The sequence below is a fragment of the Balaenoptera physalus genome, assembly GCF_965194825.1.
Source record: "Balaenoptera physalus genome assembly, chromosome: 16".
NCBI lineage: Eukaryota > Metazoa > Chordata > Mammalia > Artiodactyla > Balaenopteridae > Balaenoptera > Balaenoptera physalus.
The window spans coordinates 23,851,178-23,873,603 of record NC_138898.1 but is presented as its reverse complement, the minus strand read 5'-3'; the positions used below and the strand labels follow the sequence as shown (position 1 = coordinate 23,873,603).

At 50.9% G+C, this 22,426-nt stretch overlaps 1 protein-coding gene and 1 pseudogene across 5 annotated transcripts in view; one reads left to right on the top strand and one right to left on the bottom strand.

Annotated features, from left to right (window-relative positions):
* The first annotated feature begins 3,732 nt into the window (after nucleotides 1-3,732).
* Nucleotides 3,733-16,833, top strand: ERGIC3 (ERGIC and golgi 3). Of its 4 annotated transcripts, XM_082430298.1 has the most exons (14): nucleotides 3,734-3,889; nucleotides 4,027-4,097; nucleotides 4,217-4,304; nucleotides 4,526-4,645; nucleotides 8,469-8,562; nucleotides 9,408-9,573; nucleotides 9,698-9,755; nucleotides 13,698-13,712; nucleotides 14,352-14,383; nucleotides 15,181-15,277; nucleotides 15,354-15,418; nucleotides 16,132-16,268; nucleotides 16,346-16,401; nucleotides 16,606-16,833. In XM_082430298.1, exons 1-14 carry the CDS (start codon nucleotides 3,802-3,804, stop codon nucleotides 16,683-16,685), a joined length of 1,167 nt encoding a protein of 388 aa, XP_082286424.1. In that variant the 5' UTR covers nucleotides 3,734-3,801; the 3' UTR covers nucleotides 16,686-16,833. The 4 variants fall into 4 exon arrangements, with proteins under 4 accessions (XP_082286421.1, XP_082286424.1, XP_082286422.1 ...); XM_082430295.1 differs by lacking the exon at nucleotides 13,698-13,712 and having other exon boundaries at nucleotides 3,733-3,889; XM_082430296.1 differs by lacking the exon at nucleotides 4,027-4,097.
* Nucleotides 16,834-17,001: 168 nt separating this feature from the next.
* LOC309646107 (fer-1-like protein 4) overlaps nucleotides 17,002-22,426 on the bottom strand; it is a 41,536-nt pseudogene continuing 36,111 nt past the window's right edge. Inside the window, exons 36-42 of the transcript XR_014268635.1 lie at nucleotides 21,774-21,907; nucleotides 20,489-20,587; nucleotides 20,013-20,251; nucleotides 19,180-19,461; nucleotides 18,555-19,092; nucleotides 17,255-17,339; nucleotides 17,002-17,165 (exon numbers count right to left, since the gene is read on the bottom strand). The product of XR_014268635.1 is annotated as a fer-1-like protein 4 (transcript). The remainder of the gene's footprint in view (nucleotides 17,166-17,254; nucleotides 17,340-18,554; nucleotides 19,093-19,179; nucleotides 19,462-20,012; nucleotides 20,252-20,488; nucleotides 20,588-21,773; nucleotides 21,908-22,426) is intronic.

Sequence of the window (22,426 nt, the reverse complement as noted above, 5' to 3'; positions counted from 1 at the left end):
AAGGAATTGTTCCCCATTCCTCTCTTCTCCAGCCCATGGCAAGATACAATCTTTTAAAAACACCTCGAAATATTAGCTTTGCTTTTGATTTTTTGGCAATTTTCTTGAGGTACAATCTACATACCATAAGATTCACACATTTTAAATGAATGATTCAATAATTGCCAATAAATATATACAGTTGTGTATCACCACAATCCAGTTTTAGAACATTTCCATCAGAGATCCCCATTCACATTTGCAGTCAATTCCACTCCTCATTCCAGGCAACCACTAACCCACTTTCACTATAGATTTGCCTTGTTTAGTCATTTCATATAAATGGAATGATACAGTATGTAGTTTCTCATATCTGACTTCTCTTCCTCAGCATAATATTTTGGAGTTTTACATTGTAGCACGCACCGGTCATTAACTCCTTTTTTGTTGCTGAGTAGTATTCCATTGTGTGGATAGACCACGTTTTGTTTATTCACTCACCAGTTGATGGACATTTGGATTATTTCCACTTTTTGGCTATTATGAATAATGCTGCTATGAACATTTGTTTACAAGTCTTTGTGGGAACATGCTTTTTCATTTCTCTTGGATAGACAGCTGGGAATTGCTGGTTTATATGTACATTTATTTTATTTTAATTTATTTATGTTTGGCTGCATTGGGTCTTCGTCGCTGCGCCCGAGCTTTCTCTAGTTGCGGTGAGCGGGGGCTACTCTTTGTTGCAGTGTGCGGGCTTCTCATTGTGATGGCTTCTCTTGTTGCAGAGCACAGGCTCTAGGCGCGCAGGCTTCAGTAGTTGTGGCACACGGGCTCAGTTGTTGTGGCGCATGAGCTCTAGAGCACAGGCTCAGTAGTTGTGGTGCACGGGCTTAGTCGCTCCGCAGCACGTGGGATCTTCCTGGACCAGGGCTCTAACCCGTGTCCCCTGCGTTGGCAGGTGGATTCTTAACCACTGTGCCACCAGGGAAGTCCTGTACATTTATATCTAACTTTAAAAAAAAATATTTCAAAGTATTTTCCAAAGTGGCAGCACCATTTTACACTGTCACCAGCAATGCATGAAGGTTGCAATTTTTCCACATTCTCACTAACATTTATTTTTGTCTGTCTTTTTGATTATAGCCATTCTAGTGAGTATAAAGTGGCATCTCACTGTGGTTTTAATTTGCATTTCCCTAATAACTGATGATTCTAAGCATCCTTTCATGTGCTTATTAGCTAGCCATTCATATATCTTCTTTAGTGATATATCTATTCAAATCTTTTGCCCATTTTTAAATTGAGTTGTTCATCATCTTATTATTTTTAAGAGTTCTTTATATATTCTGGATATGTCTGTTATCATATATGATTTGCAAATTTTTCCCCAGTCTGTGGCTTGTATTTTCATATTCTTTTTTTATTTTTTAATTGAATATAGTTAAATTACAATGTTGTATTAATTACTGCTGTACAGCAAAGTGATACATATATATATATATTCTTTTTCATATTCTTTTCCATTGTGGTTTATCACAGGATATTGAAGATAGTTCCCTGTTCCTAATTAGACCCTGAGACCCCCTAACACAGCTGTGTCATGATTCTTCCTTCTCAGGGGAAGCAGTGGGGTTTCTACACTGCAACTATTGTTTTCAACCCAGATACACTGAGATCTCTATCTCTCCCAAGAGAAGGAGAATATGTAACACCTACAAATATACTTATTTCTTTAATGATTCAGGAAAAGTTCATTTATCAGTGTCCCAAACAAGGTGAATGAAAGCTGTGACTGGCAGAATGAAATAATGAAAGGGCCAGAAACCTTCCCCTTCTCTGGTCAGGCTTGAGGCTACAGCTACAGGTGACCAGTGACCCCCCTCTTCCTGCAGCCCTGTGTGCAGAGTGAGGCACTCCTGTGCAGCCCCCAGCTGCTCCCAAGGCCAAAGGATCCCACCTTGAGGGAGAGAGCTGAAGCGTTAGGGGGAAGCCTGACATTGTGAGGAGCAAAGTTTCCAACTGGTCAGTACCTTGGTCTCCTGTGACTTCTGTGTCATGGCCAACTAAAAGAACTCCATAAAGCGAAGGACTACCTAATTCTAGAATTCCTAAAGCAGAAAGTGTGCCACCCTTGTTGCCCCTATTACAGTTCTCTGCTTTTTCCTTCACAGTACAAGGCACGTTCTTCTTTATTTAGGTAGTTTATTAATTACTTTATTATTTTTTCAAAATATTTTTATTGTGGTAAAATACACATAAAATTTGCCATTTTAACCATTTTTAAGTGTACAGTTCAGTGGTATATATATTTTTTTGTTTGTTTTGTTTTGTTTACCTCTCCCTACCCCTACTGAAAGCTCCTCGAGAGTAGGTATAAACCATATCTGTTTCATTCACCATGGTATTCCATAACACAGGGGAGACCTGGGAAATAGGAAGAGCTTGATAAATATGTGCTGAAGGAGTGAGTCACTTAGCATGGCGCCCCACTGAGGAAGGAGGGCTTGGAAGCTAAACATGTATAGGCACAGAATTGACATAGACATATGGCAGAGAGGAGAGGACAATTTCTGTCAACATTGTCCCTGGGCATCCAACTGAGAATAGACTTCTCCTGCACTTGGTGGTGGTAGCTAATGCGTGGAAAAGACCCAGCCTCTGGAGTCAGAAAAACCAGGCCTTGAACCCCACCTTTGCCCCATTAACTACCCCTGCAACCTTGGGCAAAGTCAATCCAGCTCTTGGCTTCCTCATCTATAAAATGGGATTTGAAATAGCACCGACTTCCCAGGGTTGTTCTCATGTAGAATGGACGACAGCAGTTGGTATGTTGTCAGTTTTCAGTTAACATGTGTTAGTCCTTTCCTTCTCCCCTTCCTAGCAAACTGCAGCCTGCGGGCAGAAGCAGGGACTCAGCTTCTCCTGAGTCGGATTGCCAGAATGCACCCAGCTTGTGTCCCGTCTCCTTTTCCTGGAAGCCTTCCCTGACCCAACGTGTCAGTCATTTTCTTCTGTGGACTCTGTCCACAGTCCCCTGTACCACCTCTTATCAAAGTTCTGGTCTAATGCCACTGAAATGATTTGAGCCGCGCACCTCCACTAGCCGTGCTCAGGCTGTTTCGGTAAAATCAACCCCAGAGGCCCTGGCTCCCAGAGTACATTGAGGTCCTGAAGAAATGTGTTGGAATCAGGCCCTGCCATTAATTCCTGTGATCTAGGGCAAGTTACTTAGCTTCTCCAGGCCACAATTTCTCCTTTAGAAAATGGATATAAAAGTCACACCTACTTTACAGAGGTGATTCTCAAGCTGTAACTGCAGGGAGTCAGCTGGGAGCCATTCCTAGAGTTTCTGATTCATCAGGTTTGTGTCGGGGCACGATAACTTGCATTTCTAACCAATTCCAGGTGATAATGGGGCTGCCGCTTGGGGTGACTGAAAACCACTGTTCTAGGAGCTTCCAAGTTGTTCCAAGAGTCTGATGTGAAACTCGAGGCGCAGTTCCTGGCGCAAGGCAAGCGAATGCTGCTATTACTGTGTCTACCCGGCGGAGTCCTCCTCCGGGTACCCTGTTCCGCAGAAGAGCTACCCCCCCACCCCGCCTTCCCCCGCTCCCTTACCGCTGGAGCCCTCCTTAACCGCTGGACAAAAGTGCGAACAGCACGGGTGGGCGGGGCGGCCTGAATGAGAACGCGGGCGAAGGGTGGGGCCAAACGTACGCATTGCTGCGCCTGCGTGCAGGAGGGGGCGTGGCTCAAGCTCTTGGCCGGAAGCGGGAGGCTGCAGGGGCGGGCAGGCTGGCGTCTTCTTTCCGGCTGGTCCCCATGGAGGCGCTGGGGAAGCTGAAGCAGTTCGATGCCTACCCCAAGACTCTGGAGGACTTCCGGGTCAAGACCTGCGGGGGCGCCACGGGTAGGCTGTGGCGGGGTCGGGGTGGCGGGGAGTGGGGTGTCCTAGAGGTTGGCTGGGGCTCCTGGAACATGCCCGGCCTGCCAGGGGCTGAGGGAGAGGAACAGAGGCCATCCTGACCCTCGCTCCCTGCCCTGCAGTGACCATTGTCAGTGGCCTTCTCATGCTGCTACTGTTCCTGTCCGAGCTGCAGTATTACCTCACCACTGAGGTAAGGGACGGGGCCTAGTACGTGGGCGGGTCTTGGCGTCCTAGAGGTAGGCGCTTTAGGGAGGGGAATGGGGAAAAAGAGGCTTGGGGCCAAATCTTACTGAGGTCGTCCTGCCCCAGGTGCATCCTGAACTCTACGTGGACAAGTCACGGGGAGATAAACTGAAGATCAACATCAATGTGCTTTTTCCACACATGCCGTGTGCCTGTGAGTACCTCACCCTGGGTGGGAGTTGCAAGTCCCAGGGTTCTCAGGTTGGCTTCCAGGTTCACACCTCCAGCCTTAGGTTCTGGACAGGACTCCAGGACAACCTCCTTTCCCCTAATCCACTGCTGCCCCAAGACAAGCCCAGCATCCCATTACCCTCCAAAACCCAGATTCCCTTGCCCTTAGGTTCCCAGTACCTTACCCTGATTTCCTGCTTCCAGATCTGAGCATCGATGCCATGGATGTGGCTGGGGAGCAGCAGCTGGATGTGGAACACAACCTGTTCAAAAAACGGCTAGATAAGGATGGCTTTCCCGTGAGCTCAGAGGCGGAGCGTCATGGTAACTGGGGGGAAGAGACAGATCTCAAATCCCAGAGCTGGAGAAGCCCAAGCACTACCTTCTGGCAAGTGGGCTGTGACCGGCCCAGTGACAAATGAAACATCTAGGACCCAGAGAAGTCAAGTGGCTTGCCTAGGGTCCCCCAGCTATTAAGAATCAGAGTGGGCTGAAATCCAGTTTTCTAGCCTCTAAATATTGAGAAGAGTACTCTTCAGGTCTGTCATTCTCAGAGGTCCCCAATCCCTGCCTGTTGTGGTCTGAGTAACAGAAGTTTGGGGATGGGTCCTATGTGCTGTTGCCTTGGCAGAACTCCTCTAGGTGGACCCACGCTTCCCTGGGTGTTGCTTCCCTGTCCCATACACTGACTTCAGCCCTGAATGCTCTTCCCTCTTGGAATGAAGGATGGCTTAAGGTTGAGCCTGTTCTTGAGTTAGATTGCCTGCGTTCGGATGTAGCTTCGTCTCTTGCCGTCTGTGACCTCAGCTATTAAGTGGTGATAAACAGTTGTACCCACCACGTGGAATTGTAGGATCAAATGAAGTAATATGTGTACAATGCCTAGTACAGAGCATCTGTTCACTTTTAGCTTCCTTTCTTCTCTCTAGGTGTCCTCCCAATGCCTCCATTAAGTCAGTTTCCCTCCATAACAAAACCTTCCTGAAAGCTATGATTTTTCACACCTTAGGGATTGCTCTGTTGGTGAGCTTTATCATTTATTTGTTCAACAAATATATGTTGAACACCAGTAAAACCAATAGAATTGGCTGTAGGATTGGATGTGGGGTCAAGGTTGATTCCAAGGCTTTGGTCTGAGGAAATGAATGACTTGATGACCAGAAAGGAGGAAGAGGATTTGTGTGTGTAGGTGGGAGAGGTGGGGGAATATATATCCACTACTGTGTAACAAGTAACCCCCAAAGTTAGTGACTTAACACAACAAACATTTTTTTTTTCAGTTTCTATGGGTCAGGAATTCAGGAGTGACTTGGTTGGGTTGTTCTGACCATTGCAGTTGGCAACACGGAGGTCACTGGAGACTGAAAGGAATAGTTTTGATACTGTTGGGGATGAAAATCTAACCAAAGAGCAGGAAAGGAAGTGGAGACATCAAGTATAGATGACCCTTCCAGGAGTCTTGCTGTGAAACAGAGCGGAGAAGTGGGGTGGAGGCTGGAAGAGAGTGCGTGCGGGTTAGTAGGTTTGGTGTTGAGATTAAGTGAGGTTCTGTTGCTTCTCTTTTTTTAGTGGAAATTGAAAGCAAGGTCATTAGCTAAGAGTGGAGAAAGGGGAAGGGATTTTGGAAGCCCAAGGAAAGGGGAAAAGATATAAATTAGTCATCGTGGGGAATGGGATAGTGAACTGATTATTGAAAGGAAGTAGGATTGCCAGGCAGTCTTAAGGCAGGCACAGGCAAGAAGTAGGCACAGGGAGTTGAACTCATCTAGGATTTGAGTTTTGCTAGACTTGTATGACAAAGGGAGAGAGGAACAAATGACTTGTGATTATGTGCAAGAGAATAATTGCAGCAGTGGGCCAGAGAATTTATTTTCCAGCCTTGTAGAGATATAATTGAATTATACCATCTTGTAAATTTAAGGTATACGACATGATGATTTAACATACATATTTGTTGTAAGATGATTAACACAATAGGGTTCGCTAACACATCCATTACCTCACAGTTACCTTTTCTGTGTATGTGGTGAGAACATTTAAGATGTACTCTCAGCAACTTGCAAGTGTACAGTACAATATTGTTAACTGTAGTCACCATGCTGTACATTAGATCCCTAGAACTTATTCATCTTATAAGTGAAAGTCTGTACCCTTTGACCAACATTTCCCCATTTCCCCTACCCACCCCAGCCCCTGGCAGCCACCTGTCTACTCTCTGTTTCTATGAATTTGTTTTTTTTAGATTCTACATATAAATGAGATCATACAGTATTTGTCTTCCTCTATCTAACTTATTTCCCTTAATATAATGGCCACAAGGTTTATCCATGTTGTTGCAAATGGTAGGATTTCCTTCTTTTTAATGGCTGAATAATATTCCAATATATGTATATGATATATATAAAATATTCTAATATATATGATATATATAATCATTATATATATACACACCATATACACATACACATACACACACACACACACACACAAACCACATTTTCCTTATCCATTCATCTGCTGAGGGACACTTAGATTGTTTTCATGTCTTGGTTGTTGTGAATAATGCTGTAATAAACATGGGACTACAGATATCTCTTCAAGATACTGATTTCTTTTCTTTTTTTTGTGTGTGTGTGTATATACCCAGAAATGGGAGTGCTGGAACAAATGGTAGTTCTATTTTTAATTTTTTGAGGAACCTCCATATTGTTTTCCATAATGGCTGTACCAATTTACACTCCCACCAACAGTGCACAAGGGTTCCCTTTTCTCCACTTACTCATCAATACTTACTTCATTTTTGTTTTTGTTTTTTCTAATAATAGATATTCTAACAGGTGTGAGGTGATATCTTGTGGTTTTCATTTGCATTTCTCTGATGATTAGTGTTGTTAAGCACCTTTTCATGTTCCTGTTGACCACCTGTATGTCTTCTTTTGAAAAATGTCTATTCAAGTCCTTTGCCCATTTTTAATTGAATAAATTGATTTTTTTGCTGTTGAGTTATATGAGTTCCTTACATGTTTTAGATATTAACCCCTTATCAGATATATCATTTGCAAATATTTCTCCCATTCCATAGGTTGTCTTTTCATTTTGTTAATTGTTTCTTTGCTGTGCAGAAGCTATTTATTTTGATGTAGTTGCACTTATTTCTACTTTTGTTGCCTGTGCTTTTGGTGTCATATCCAAAAAAACATTGCCAAGACCAATATCAAGGAGTTCTTTCCCTATGTTTTCTTCTAGGAGTTTTATGGTATCAAGTCTTACATTTAATTCTTTAATCCATTTTGAGTTAATTTTTGTGAGTGGTGTAAAATAGGGGTATAATTTCAATCTTTTGCATGTGAATATCCTGTTTTCCCGGCACCATTTATTGAAGAGACTGTTCATTCCTCATTCGGACCATAGAATTTAAACACGGAGGGAAGTGAGGATGTGAAGGGGTGATAGTGTCAGTGGTGTCAAAGAATTGGTGGATTCTGGGTACCAGAGAGAGTGATGTGGGAAAATGAGGATAAGATTGAAGATTGGGATACTTGAAGTTGAATTTTGGAAGGTTTGTGGTAACTGGTAATAACTGAGTATGGAAATGGGTGGCTGAGGTTGGATGACAAAAGTAGAAAGATTATTGGAGGACAGGAGGTCAGGGTATTGAATATTGAAATCGCCAGTTATGTTGAGGTAGTTAAAGGCAGGGAGCCAGGTGCAGAGAGAGCAGTCTGAGGACAAGCACCATGGTTAAGGGCTTACACTTTGGATTTAGAGCTGAAATCTGCCACTTACTGTGTTGCATTGGGCGAAATCACTTTTCATCTCTGAGCCTCAGCACCTTCTCAAGTACTATGGGGATAATAACCTCCACCTTCACAGTCATTGTGGGGTTGAAAAGAGACAATATATGTAAAGTACAGCGACCTGTACTCAGCTAATATTTAGTATTCACGGTTATTGTTTTATTACTATTACCGTTATTAAAAGAAATAATATATGTGTAGAAATGCTTAGTGCCTGACACATAGTATACATGATGTAAATATTAGCTGTTATAATGTTTATTAACCCAAAGGGCCCATGCAAGGGTTAGGGGTATAGATTTCACTGTGCCTGCCCCCAGCTGATGCCCCTGCCTCTGCCCTCCCCTTAGAGCTCGGGAAAGTTGAGATGAAGGTGTTTGACCCTGATTCCCTGGACCCTAATCGCTGTGAGAGCTGCTATGGTGCCGAGACGGAAGACATCAAGTGAGCCAGGGTCAGGGGGTCGGGGTGGGGGGGTGGGGAGCAGGGCTTCCATCAGGTGCTTTTTGTCAGTCATCCTCAGCCTTTGTTGGACTCTGTGGGTTAGACCAAGAATATAGACGGGACGGGACAGGCTGCACGCCTTGGTCCCTGATCCTGGTGCGGGTGACTGAGGCTCTGTGGCCAGGCCCTACCTGGGGGCTGCAGAGCTGGGGACGAGGTTGAAGTGGTCCTTGCTCTGGTTCAGAGGTAGTGACTGGAGTCCAGCTGCCTGGGTTCTACCCATGGGTCCTTGGGCCAAGCTACATAACCCTCTCTTGTGAAGGGGGACCATAATGGCACCTTTCTCATAAGAGTCACATAAGGAATATGTATGTAAAGCAGTGAGGTGGAGGGCCCAGCCCAGATTATTAATTAAGCCCTCCATATATGGTAACTGCTGGTTTGTTTCTCAGGCCCTGACCCGTGAGAGGCTGATTCACCAGGTCTAGGGCAGGGCCTGGGAATATGTATTTTTTAAAAAAAATTTTAGGTAAAATATATATGACATAAAATTTACCATTTGAACCACATTCATATGTGCAAACCAGTGGTATTAACTACATTCATAGCATTGTGCAGCCATCACCACAATCTGGTCTAAAACTTTTCATCACCCCAAAGAAAATGGGAATATGTATTTTTAACAGTCCTGCTGCCGCTGAGGAAACATACTTTGAGAACACTGGATGGTCAGGGATGAGGCTGGCAGAGGCTTCATTAGTGGGCAGAACTGCTTTATTTCCCAAGGTGCCAGCACTGTTTCTGTGCCTCTTTGACATTCTCCCCCTGCACCTCCTCTCCTACAGGTGCTGTAACTCCTGTGAGGATGTGCGGGAGGCATATCGCCGTCGAGGCTGGGCCTTCAAGAACCCAGACACTATTGAGCAGTGCCGGCGAGAGGGCTTCAGCCAGAAGATGCAGGAGCAGAAGAATGAAGGCTGCCAGGTGTACGGCTTCTTGGAAGTCAACAAGGTACAGGAGGAGCCGAGGCAGGACAGGGCCAGCTGGGCTGTGGGTTGGCCCCACTCCACTGTGAATCGAGGGGACAAAGGGAAAGGAGGAAACAGCTGGAGAATGAGAGGCGTCTCCCCTACAGGTGGCGGGAAACTTCCACTTTGCCCCCGGGAAGAGCTTCCAGCAGTCCCACGTGCACGGTAAGTGACCCGACATCAGCTGGGAGCTTTAGCCTCTGGACACCTGGTGAGTTTGAGTGCCCCTTCGGCTGCCTGCTGCTCTTTTGTCTTTGGCCCAGAGCAGACCCTCAACCCAGGGCAGCAGTTTGGTAAACAGTTAACAGCACAGTCTGAGGAGCCAGACTGCCTGGCTTCAGATTTCAGTTTTAGACCTTACAGGCTGTCTGAAACTTTGAGAAATTTCCTTAACTTTTTGAGCTTCAGTTTCCTCCTTTTTAAAGTGGGGATGATAGTATTCATCTCCTATGCTGTTTGGGCAGGTTAAAGATGATAGCACAGAGCCTGGCTTGTGGTAGGTGCTTGTTTAAATGGTAGCCCCCAGTATCAGATGACCTGTGTATGAGGCTTTGGGGGAAGCAGAGCTGGTCTGGAACCCAGGTACTGCCTCTCCCAAGCTGTGTCGTATTTAGGACATATTGAGCTCTACTCAATTTCTTCTTCTATAAAATGGGCCTGAAATAGTGCCTACCTTACAGGGTTGTTCACAAGGATGAATAAATGAGATTTATCCTCATTCATTTATTCATTCGTACATTCACTAGATATTTAGTAATCACTTGTTGTGCGCCATGTGCTAGTCTAGGTGCTAAGGATACAGCAGTGATCAAAACAAAGTCCCTGGGACTTCCCTGGTGGCACAGTGGTTAAGAATCCACCTGCCAATGCAGGGAACACGGGTTCGATCCCTGGTCCAGGGAGATCCCACATGCCGCAGAGCAACTAAGCCCATGTGCCACAAATACTGAGCCTGTGCTCTAGAGCCCGTGAGCCACAACTACTGAAGCCCATGCACCTAGAGCCTGTGCTGTGCAACAAGAGAAGCCACCTCAATGAGAAGCCCGTGCACTGCAATGAAGAGTAGCCCCCACTCACCACAACTAGAGAAAGCCCACACGCAGCAACGAAGACCCAACGCAGCCAAAAAGAATTTTTTTTAATTAAAAAAAAACAAAGTCCCTGCCCTCAGAACATTCTAGTAAAGAAACAGACAATAAACAAGTATGTAAAATATATGGTATATCAGATGCTGTTAAGTAACTCAAACACAAAAAAGGCAGGCTAAGGATGATGGGGCCGAGAGGTTGGGTGAGATGGTGTGTGAGTACCATTCCATATCGGGTGGTCAGGGGAAGACTCTGATGGATGACATTTGAGTGAAGACCTGAAGAAAGTGAAGGGACCGGCCATGTGGATGACTGGGGCGAGGTGTTTCAAGCAGAGAGAATAGCAAATGCAAATCCCTAAGGCAGGAATGTGCTTGGTGAACTCAGGGTACAGTGAGGAAGTGAGGGTGGCCGGACACAGTGAGCCGAGCTGCTTGATTAGCAGTAAGGTGCGGGAGGTAACGGGGCCCAGGAGGGCACCGCAGGGACCAGGGCTGCTGCTTTGCATGAGATGGAAGGCTGTCGTGGGGCTCTGAAGAAGTGGCGCATGATCTGACTTACCTTTGAAAAGGCAGGCAGCCCTCTGCTCTGTGGAGAAGATGGAGGGGGGGGGCCCGGGTGGGGGGGTGGCGGAGGAGAACAGAGGCAGAGAGGCCGATCAGGAGGCTGTTAGGGCGATCGGTTCAGGCACCAGGTGATGGGGGTGGGGCCAGAGTGGTGGTAGATGTGGTGAGAAGTGACTGCGGGTATTTTGAAGGTGGAGTTGCTGATGGATGCTAAGGTGAGGGAAAGAGGAGTCAAGATGACTCCGAAGTTTTCTACTTGAGTAGCGAGAAGGATGAAGTTACCATTTAGTGATGGGGGATGACTCAGAGGAGCAGGTTTAGGTGGTTGGAGTCGGGGGCATAAAGCCGCTTTCAACATGTTCCGACCAATGGGATGTGGGTGTCCTTTTAGACACCTCCGATGTCAAGTAAGAAGTTGGCCATTCAAGTCTGGAGTTTAGGGGAGAGGTCTGACCTAGAGATACAAATGTTGGAGTCATCAGTGTGTTAAAACCATGGGACTGAATGAATCACCTTCTGGGTGGAGGTGAGGGTAGATGGAGAAGAGGAGAGCTCAGGAGCCTAAGCTCCAGGCCCCAGCATTAGAGGACAGGGCATCAGGAGGGCACAGCAGAGGAGACTGCTAAGAAACCCCGAGGAGATGAGAGTGTGAACCAGGCATCCTGAAAGCTAAGGGACGAAAGTGTTTCCAAAACCGTATCAGATGCTTCTGGACATCAAGGAGAACGACCATTGGGTGTATAACGTGGCAGTGGTCATTGTGACCGTAACAGAGCGGTTTGGGTGGAGTGCCAGGGAGCACCACTGAGCGGTTCAGGAGGGAATGGGAGAGGAGTTGGAGCCAGTGAGCAGAGGCAGCTCTTGTGGGGTTTGTTCTAAAGGGAAGGGAGAGAGTGGGCTGTGGCTGGAGGGAAATGTGGAGCCAAGGGGGGTTCTGTAAGATGTGTGATGTAGCAGTGTGTTAACATGCTGTCAGAAGTTACCTGCTGAAGAGAGCAGAAGCGATGCTCCGGAGATGAGAGAGACATTTACTGGAGTGAAGTCCTTGAGAAGGAAAAGGAAGACAGAATGTAGTGCCTTAGAGCTGTAGGAAGCCCCAGCTTGGCAACAGGAGGAAGGGCAGATCTACACAGGTATGGGTAGGTTGGCAGCTGAGTGATGTGGAAATCACCAGGAATTGTGACAGGACCATCGTATGGGAGAGCGTGACAGTGGCTAAAACTCTTGAGAACCGGCATGGGAGGACTGACCGGCAGTTCTGTGTGGATCTCCAGCAAACAGATGGGGATGGGAGGTGGTATAGTGTGCCAGGAGCTGCGGACTTGGAGACTTTTAGGGAAGATCAAGGGACAGTGATCTGGAAATGGCATTAAGGAGCAAGGAGAACCTCTCTTAAGGCCAAGGAGGAGGACGGGTGTGGGAGAGAAATAGTCACTGCTTGGGGTCTGCAAGGGAAATAGTGCCCTCAAGGGAGAGCTGGGCTGCCGCCAGAGCACAAGGTGGAGGGAAGGTTTGGAGGTTGAAGATGTCGAGGTTTTGCTGATGAGTAACAGGGCACGTGGAAGGGTCTGGGAGGGATGGGAGTCAGGATTATACTAAGGGAATGTACAGAGCTACATGGTGACAAGAGTCCAGGGGATGAGAGATGACCTGGCAGTCCTGAGCTGCCCGGTGACGAAGGACAGCAGGAGTAACAGGCCTGATGGAGATGGCCCTGCTGGTCTTTAAGGCAGTCGGGGATGAGGCTGAGTGTTGGAGAGGAGCAGGCAGGTGGATCTGGAAGGGGCCGGGGAAGGGTGGTCTTACTGGGATTAGGAAGACGATCAGCGTGGAGCTGTGGGCGCAGGGCCTGCGGGCACTCAGTAAGAGGTGGTGCGTCTCTGCTTCTCTGTCTGGGCTGTTGTCATAGTCAGGGAGCCCAGGGCAAAAGGCACTCCATATCCTAGAAAGATGTTCGAAACACAGAACTACAGTTGCCCGAGGCCAGAGGCTGAATTGAGGCCTGGGAGCTAGTTTCTGACATTATGTTGATTGGGGGAGAAAAGGAGAAGACTGTAAAGTTTACCAAGTACTTTCCCATCTTAGATCCTGCCTGGTCCTCAGGACAGCCCTGTGCAGAGGGGAACGCCAAGGCTCAGAGAGGACAAGTGATTTGCCCAAGGTCACACAGCTAGGAAAGTGACTCTGGGCTCTAGGTCTTTTGTTCTTCCTAGGCCACCATACTTCTGCCCCCAAGCCCCCTTGCCCTCCTCTCTGGCCAGGGAAGCGCTCCTCTGGGGAGGGGACCAGGAGGAGGCTTGCTAGCTGAGTCCAGACCCTGCTGCTGAGGCAGGAACAGCCAGTCTTCCCTTCTACCACATATCTTGGTCCGTAATTCTCGTAGTTCTTGTTGTGAAGCTCTGAATCTTTTTTCTCTTCCTCCCTTCTCTCTTCTTCCCTTCCCCACGCTGCAGTACATGCTGTGGAGAGTAAGTGGCCCTGCCCTCCCAGGGAGGCCAAGCCCCCATTTCTGGGGCAGCCTGCCCTCCCAGGATGGGCGGAGGTGTGGATGGGTGGGATGGCTGCCGGGTGACTATAAAAAGCAGTGGGATGTATCTTTTAGGTGGGGTTCCTTGTAGCAAGAGGGATCAGGGTTAGAGGGCAGGAAGAGCTTGTTCTGGAACAGAGGGTGCAGGTTGCCTGTGAGATTTCCTTTGGTGGGTTGAGGGTGAGGGCAGAGGAGGCAGGGAAAGGGCTTGGACCACATTCTCAGGTCCCACCTCACTCTGGGGTTCAGTGATTGGCCATCGGCTCTCGTTAAACCTGAGTCAGTGGGTTTTCTTTCCTGAGCTGCAGGCAGGGCCTTGGTGGGAGCAAAGGCCTGGAGTGATGCCCGTGAAGGGCTCCCTGTGTACGTGAGGGAGGAAGTGGGGCCTGTGGAGGGCACGGCCTCTCACGCAGGCCTGCAGCGGGCCCTCTGGCTGCCCTCAAACAGGGCCAGACTGGTGAGTGAGTGAGGGGTGGAGGACGAGCCAGGCGGGCACAGTCCAGAGGGAGGAGTGAGGAGGCCCAAGCGAGGGTGTGGGGAGCCTGCTCCACCTGCTGACATCTTCTCCCTTCTCTCCTAGTCCATGACCTGCAGAGCTTCGGCCTCGACAATGTACGTACCAGGTAGCAACCATGGAGGGCGGGTGGAGGTGGAAGCATGCTGCTGCCTTCATTCTCTGTAGAGACATCCTGGGGTGGGGAGCAGATATAGAAAAATAAACCATGTTCTGACAGGGGGTGCGGTCTGAGGGTACTGGTGGTGACTTTTGAACTGAGATCTGCGTGGGCTGGAGACAAGGGATGGGCTTGGACAAGAGCATCCGGGAAGAGGGAGCCTTGGGGTGAGGTCAGGAGGGTTGGGGCACTTCTAAGGAACAACAGGGCCATGTGGTTGGATGAGGATGAGGCTGGAGGGTTGGCAGGCCAGCCAGGGGGTCTGGACTTTCTCCCAAGCAGTTGGGAAGCTGTTGGCTTACTTTAAACAGGATTATGACGTAATCAGATTTGCACTTTTTTAAAAGATCCCTCTAGTGGCTAAGTTTGATCTAGACAGGAGCAGGACAGGAGCCGGAGCTGGGAGATCTGGGGCGCCTCCAGGCAAAGCCAGCACCTGCCACCCAGGGCCCATGTCCAGTCTGTGCTTGGCTAATGGGTGGGTGCAGTCCCAGAACCTCAAACTCTGGAGCCCCAGGAGCCCCCAGACCCTGAGGAAGGAGTTCCTAGGTGGGGGTCGGGGGTACCTGTCTCAAGCAGGTTCTCCTAGGCAGGGCCCAGCCCTTGGCCCATCTCCACACACCCACTCCCCAGACCCAGGTGCCCCTGTCTGCTCCTGTCTGAAGAGCCTTTGAGAGGGAGGGGCCTGTCGGGGCCTCGAGTCCTCCGAGACCCAGGAGCTGGTGTTGCTTGCAGATCAACATGACACACTACATCCAGCACCTGTCATTCGGGGAGGACTACCCGGGCATTGTGAACCCCCTGGACCACACCAACGTCACTGCACCCCAAGGTACCAGCCTGGGAGGTAACCCCCAGCCACCCAAGCCCTGCCTGCACCCACGCCCAGTGCCCTCTTCTCCCTGCAGCCTCCATGATGTTCCAGTACTTTGTGAAGGTGGTGCCCACGGTGTACATGAAGGTAGATGGGGAGGTGAGTCTGAGGGAGCTCAGACATCCGGGCACCCTCTTGGTGCCAAGCACTTGAGTTCCTTCAAGCTGGGAAGCGAAGTCCTGCTCTTATCCCCATATGATGGGTGACAAGCTGAGGCTCAGAGAGGGTAGGTGATTTGCCCTCACAGCCAGAGCTCAGGCCCCAGGCTGTCAGATTTCAAAGTGCTTTTCCTACTTGCCCAAAGTGCCTCCATCCACTCCTCCCGTGTCCACTCTCTGTCTGCCTCACTGTCCCCCATTGTCTACCCTGAGCCTGGAGCTAGCAAGGTCAACCCTCCCGTGCCCCTTCCTCCCATCTCTGCTGTGGCCTGTGGAGCAGCATCTCCACAGACTGGTAGACTGCATGGGGCTGAGCAGGGAGGAAGTCAGGCCCAGCCTCGCCAGGAGCTTGTTGTGCAGCCTTGGAGAGTTGCTTGTCACCCCTGGACCCCCATTGAGAGGGTCCACCAAACGTAGCTGGGATTGAGAAACTGTAAAGAGCTGGTGACTGGAGGGGAAGCTGGGATGGTCAGGCTGGGAGAGGGCATCTAGGTGGTCCCTAGGCCTTGCAGTGTTTGTTTCCAACGTGGGCCTCGTTTTCTCCTCCACACAGTCAAGGCACTGCAACACCAGGGGTAGGAGCAGGGGTGGGGCGGCAGGGTTGGGAGCCAGGTCATAGACCCGGCCCTGGCCCAGGCTCCCCTCCCGTCCCAGGTGCTGAGGACAAATCAGTTCTCTGTGACCAGACATGAGAAGGTCGCCAATGGGCTGATGGGCGATCAGGGGCTTCCTGGAGTCTTCGTGCTGTACGAGCTCTCGCCCATGATGGTGAAGCTGACGGAGAAGCACAGGTGAGGGCGGGGAAAGGGAGGGGCCTGGGCCGGCAGGGAGCGGGGTGCCTGCTGACCCTCCCCCACCCCTCTTCCAGGTCCTTCACACACTTCCTGACAGGCGTGTGCGCTATCATCGGGGGCATGTTCACAGGTTAGAAGCTCGAGGGTGTGTGTCTGGGGTTCAGGGCGTGGTGGGGAGTGTAAAGCTTGACTCCCCCCACTAGGTTTTGGTCGAGGGAGGAGGGGTACTTCAAGGGCCAAGGGGGGATGCTGGCCTGGCCAGTCAGGTGACAAGGCCCGGAGGTCAAGCCAAGAGCCCACCTGGGCCAGTGCCAGCCCTCGTCTCTCTCCCCAGTGGCCGGACTCATCGACTCTCTCATCTACCACTCGGCTCGAGCCATCCAGAAGAAAATTGATCTAGGGAAGACAACATAGTTGTCCGTCCCTTCCCCCCCAATAAGTCCTTGTTTTTCTTTGGTCTTGTGGTCATTTTCCCAGCCTCTTACCCCACCCACCCCGCACACCCGCTCTGCAAAGAGTCAGTCGCAGCCCCAGGTTGGTAAATCTATTGATTGTGATAGTATTCGCTGGTCTCTGTGTGGTTCTTGGGTCTGGCTGGAGCATGGGAACAACCCTCATCACAGCCACTTATCGAAGGCAGTCAGGACTGACTGATCAGAGCCAGGTGCCTCTGGGAGCCCCATGTGGACATCCCCTACTTAATAGGACTTGATTCAAACCAGACTGATGTTCACTCCACAGCCCCATCATCAGTCCCTCGGACTGTGGCCTTCAGGCCTTTTGGGTTCAGCCCCAGGGCTAAGATGGACCTGTCCAGGATGAGCTTCCTGGAGTCATCCTGGCCCCCAGCCTTGTGAGTTTTCGACCCCACTGGTAATAGGCCCTGGCTGCAGGCTGGGGATTGCCACCTCAGTGGTGGCTAAAGCTGGGGCCCCTGCCTGCCACCCTGGGCTCAGTCACCTGATCACCTCCTGCTCACTGACCCTGCGACGTGCCAAGCACCTGCTGGCTCCTGGTGCCCAGAGGGGTACAGCCAGGTCCTTTGCAATTTCCTGGGTGGACACAGAACTGAAAAACGGGGAGGGAAGGTAGCAGTGGCCATTCTGGAGCAGAGCTCACATCAGACTCTGGCTCTGGAGCTAGTCAGGCCTTCCCATTACAGCCCTTAAGATGTGTGGGGAACCGGCCCTGAGACCTCACCACTGCACAGCCCAGGGAACCAGGGACATTAGTAGCTGGTCAGTTCAGCCAGTCATTTCTCAGGGAGTTTCAGTGTAAGACAGTAGTGGGGGGAGACGCGGAGGACAGAAAGCAGAGTAGGGCAATGACAGCAAAACTTCTGGAGGCAGCCGGACATGAGACCCAGCTCTGATGTGGCCACTTACGAGCTGTGACCTTGGACGTGTTATTGGTGGGCCCTTGTCTCATTTGTGAATTGCGGGTGATATTGTCAGCTGTAGTGAGCCTTGTTTTTTTGGTCACCCGGGAACCATTCCCCCTTGTTAACGGTATCCTGGGTTTCCTCTGGGAACCTCCCTGCCCACTGTCAGCTTGTGTGATTTGGGAAGAGGGCTGATCTTCCACCCTAAGCTCCAGGGGAGGGCCCCAATCAGCATATCCTATCCCACACCCCCACCCCAGTGACCCAGAGCGAGCTAGGATCCGTCAGGCCTAGGAAAGCTTTCTTTCCTTCTGGACGTGAGTATGGGGAGACGTGGGGTTGCTGCAGCCATCCCGCACTTCCGAGGAGAGAACCTGTCTGCAAATGAGCTTCCCCTGAGGACTGCAGCGCCAAGCTCAGGCAGAGAACCAGTCCTGGTGACATTGTTTGAACCCTGAGACAAACAGCACCTGAAGCCAACCAACTCCTGGGAATTACAGCTGTGTAAGCCAATAAATTCCCTTTTTGCTTAAGCCAGCTTGGGTTGGGATTTCTACCACTTGCAGTCAAGTGTCCTAAGTGATCTGCCTGTTCTCAGGGTTGGTACAAGTTCACGGAGCACATAAAGGGTTTAGCTGTCATGGAACAGCAGAAGCCACAGCAGATCGGGTGAGAGGGACCCAGCCGCTGGCAGGAGCAGGGGCAGCAGGTGGGCTGCTCGAGGGCCTGACACCTCAGTGGCCAGGGCTCCTTGGCTGTGACCCCCCACGGGGCCCTATTCTTCCTGGCAGCAGGGCCACGTGGGCAGCCTCCCATCCTGTGTATTCATTAGTGCAGAGAATCTCAGCACCCGAGGGCACCCAAGAACACATCTGTTCTCTGCGCCTAGTGTCATTTATTACCTGCAGCATGGGTTCAGGGGACAGAGTGGATACCCCGTAAGGTTTACACAGAGAAAGCAGGGAACACCAGGATGGTTCCTGTTGGTGGGAAGGACACCAGGGGCAGGGGTTGAGGAGCTGGCATTATGGGATGAGTGTCCAAGGTCAGTTAGGGGCGGTGGAGGGGGCGGATGGTGACCTGGCTGATCAGGCCAGGCCTGGTGTAGAAGATGAGGAGCAAGACAGGGATCAGCGCCGCCAGCAGCTGCAGGATGCACCAGTACCGGCGCCAGATGAAGAAGACGGAGGTCCTCAGCGGGTTCACAAACCAGTTGAAGGAGGTTTTGGGGCGGCTGCGGGGAAGCAGGTGGTGTCGGAATGATGAGGAAACCCCCAGCTGCCCCCTCCCCCCTCCCCCAGGCTCTGGCCCCGCCTCCTGCACTGCACTGCCCACACCCTTGGGCTTCTCCGAGGCCTCCGGCTCCTTGCGCCTTTTTCCCACTGGACGTTTCTCAGCCTCCTCCACCGTCAGCAGCTCAAACTCTGCCTCCACCTTCCCCTGGAAAAGGGGCGACGGAAACCAAGTTCTCAGTCCGGCTCAGGCCTGGCCCCTGCCTGGCCCGGTTCCTGGCCTGGCCGCACCCACCGTGAGGATGTAGACGTTGCCTCCTGAGCCCGAGAACTTGTAAGTCTTCTGGCCGGCCCTTCCTCCTCTTCCTCCTCTTCTTCTTGCCAGCCTGAGCCTCCCGCTGCTCCCGCTCCTCGTCCTCCGGCGCCCGCAGCTTCACTACAGGCCACCAGCCCCGCAAGCGGCGGCAGTGAAACAGATTACACCTCGGCCCGGCCCCGTCCCGGACCAGCCACACGGAGCAGAGCTCGGGGCCCCGGGCCCCTCGCACCATGTCCAGTACCTGCAGCTCCAGGGATCCTGCAGGTCCAGAGCTCTCTGGGTTAGGCAGGAGCTCAAGGTCTATCTGAGCCAACCTCCCCTCCCTGAGAGTGACACCAAGGAAAGCCGAGCTCAGAGGTAGAAAGTGACAAGATGGCTGAGAGCATCTTGGGGGAGGGGCAGCACAGTGGGATTGTAAATCGGGGCATCCAAAGTTAGAATGTGGCGGTCAGGCCACAGCTATGGACCACACACCACAGCCCAAATGTCAGCAGGTTGTCAGACCCTGACGATACAGGGCCCAGGATGGGACCAGACTGCCAAAGCAGGGACTAAAGGCCATGGAGTCAGACTCCAGTGTAACCCGAGCTCAGGTCAAATTAGAGGACTGAGTGGGAGATTTGGGTGGAAGTGGAGGTTATGGTGCTCAGAGCTGAATAAGTTCAGTAATTAGGCCAGAAAGCAGACCGAGAGTCTGAAATCCAGGATTGAGGAATGGGTTAGAGTAGGGAACCCAGGGCAGAGGGGACAGGGCAATGAGGGCAGAAATCGGGGCTAGGGGTTGAGGTAGGAGGGCAGCTAAGCGGTACCAAGGAAGTCGTTGGCAGAGATGCAGTCATAGTCCCAGACCTGCAGGACCAGCACAGACGGCTGCCGGAACTCAGCTTCCTCCAGGGCGAAGGGTCCAGGCCGGCAAGGGACGCTCACCTCTCGCTCAGTGGGCAGGTAGTCAAAGCGGAACACGAAGCGCCCGGTGAAGTTCCCCTCCCCTGTCAGGGAGTTGAAGTGAACGTCTGTCTCCTGCTTGTGCTCCAGCCCCTTCACCCAGCTGGAGCCAGGGGAAAGGTGCAGGCGGAGGGGATGGGCATCCGTGCTGGACGGAGCCCAGAAACTGGCTCCTCACCCAGCCTGCCCCTCCACTCACCACCAGACGGGTCCCTCCACCCCGCTCCGGGCGCCATCGAGGGCCTAGGGGACAGGGCTCTGGCTCAGCCCAGGGCCCAAGCCCCTGTTCGAAATCTCACCTCAGTACCCAGCCATGTGCCCGCTCAGCCTGTAGGCCTACCTTTTCACATAGATGTCACTCGACATCTCTCCAGTGAGTGGGTTTGCATCATCCAGAACTACATCCTCCGTGTTCCAGATGATGACTCTGAGCTCATAGCTGAGGGATGTATTGGGGGAGGGTTTTCAGACTCTCGAGAGGGGTCCTGGGAGGGGCTGCAGGAAGGACCTGGGCCAGGGCCACTGACACACATTGAGCACCTGATGTGTGCCCAGCGGGTGATCAGGATGTCTGTGGTCCGTTGAAGGGACAGCCCCAGGTATCACCGACCACCCCCACCCCCCCAGATGGCACCAGGAATGGTCTGCTGACCCAAGCTGGGCCAATGGGCTTCTCCCTCCCATAAATTTGGAATCAAGACCCTGAAAGGTTGACTCAAAAAGCATCAGATGCAGAGCTGGAGCCACCACAAGCCAAAGTGCTGTGCAAGCAGAGAGAGACAGTCTGCAGAGAGACACCAAGTGGGGATGACAGCACACAGCCCCTGGGGGACAGAAGGAAGGGCGGCAACATTCTTGATCCTACCCCAAATAGCCCTGTCCTTGTCTGTCATGAGGTTTCCTGGATATCTATTGTTTTATTTTGCCCCGTATCAATTTCCCCTCACTTGTTGACAGCACTCTGATTTTCTTTTGGTGACTCCCACTCCACCCCCACTACTGTCAGTCTGTGTGATCCTGGCGGGGCAGACCAACCCCTCTCTGGCTCCAGAGGTGAGGATATCACCTACGACGTCGCCCAGGACTGGCCAGTCAATGCATTACAGCTCCCTGATCACAAAGATTGGTTCAGGAATCAGCATTTGACCCAAGCTGGTCCAATGAGAGTCAGCTTGAGACTTTTGCTCTAACTGGGAAAGACGTGTTTTTTTTTTTCTGCTCAAGTAGTCCGGTTGGTAAGATGTAAGCCTCCACTGTTAAAAGCCACTTTGACCCCAGACTGCGTAAGTCTCCATGAGAGTGACACCAAGGAAAGCAGAGCCCAGATGTAGAAAGTGACAGATTGCTGACATCTGAAGTGCACACACCCTCCACTCAGAGTAGCTCAGGTCAAAAGGGGGTTAACTGGTATTTGGACTCTTTCAGTTGCAAGTGACAGACACCCAACTCACAATGGCTTATGAAAAAAAAAAAGGGAATTTAATGGCTCACCTACCTGAAGCCTGGATCAGCTCTGCCTGCTTCATGGGGGCCCTTGCACAGGTTTTCAGAGCGCCCTTGTCCAAGATGTGGGCTGTCCAAGATGTGCCCACCCCATGGGAGGACGGACCAGGACTCTCTCTTACCTGACTGGCTGCCGAGGCTTGATGTCAACTGGAGGTGGGGGAGGCACATCTCGGGGGAAGATGTCAATCCACACATGAAGGGATCCCTGGGGGCACAGGAAGAGGCTAAAGGGTCTTGCTGGGTCCCACCTCCCCTAACGGCCCTGTGGCCAGAGGCTGTGCCTTGCCCCAGTGGAGAGAAGAGCTGGGATCAAGGGGGCAGATCCTGTGCTCTGCAACAAGAGAAGCCACCAAAATGAGAAGCCCATGCACCACAACGAGAAGCCCATGCACCACAACGAGAAGCCACTGCAATGAGAATCCTGTGCACTACAATGAAGAGTAGCTCCCACTCGCCACAACTAGAGAAAGCCCACGCGCAGCAACGAAGACCCAACGCAGCCAAAAATAAAATAAATAAAATTAATTAATTTAAAAAAAAAGATACAGGGAATTCCCTGGTGGTCCAGTGGTTAGGACTCTGCGCTTCCACTGTAGGGGGTACAGGTTCGATCCCTGGTCAGGGAAATAAGATCCTGCATGCCACACAGTGCAGCCAAAAAAATAATAATAACAAGTAAATAAATAAATAAAATATAACCAAAAAAATATACATGCACCCCTATGTTGATAGCAGCACTACTCATGATAGCCAAGACATGGAAGCAACCTAA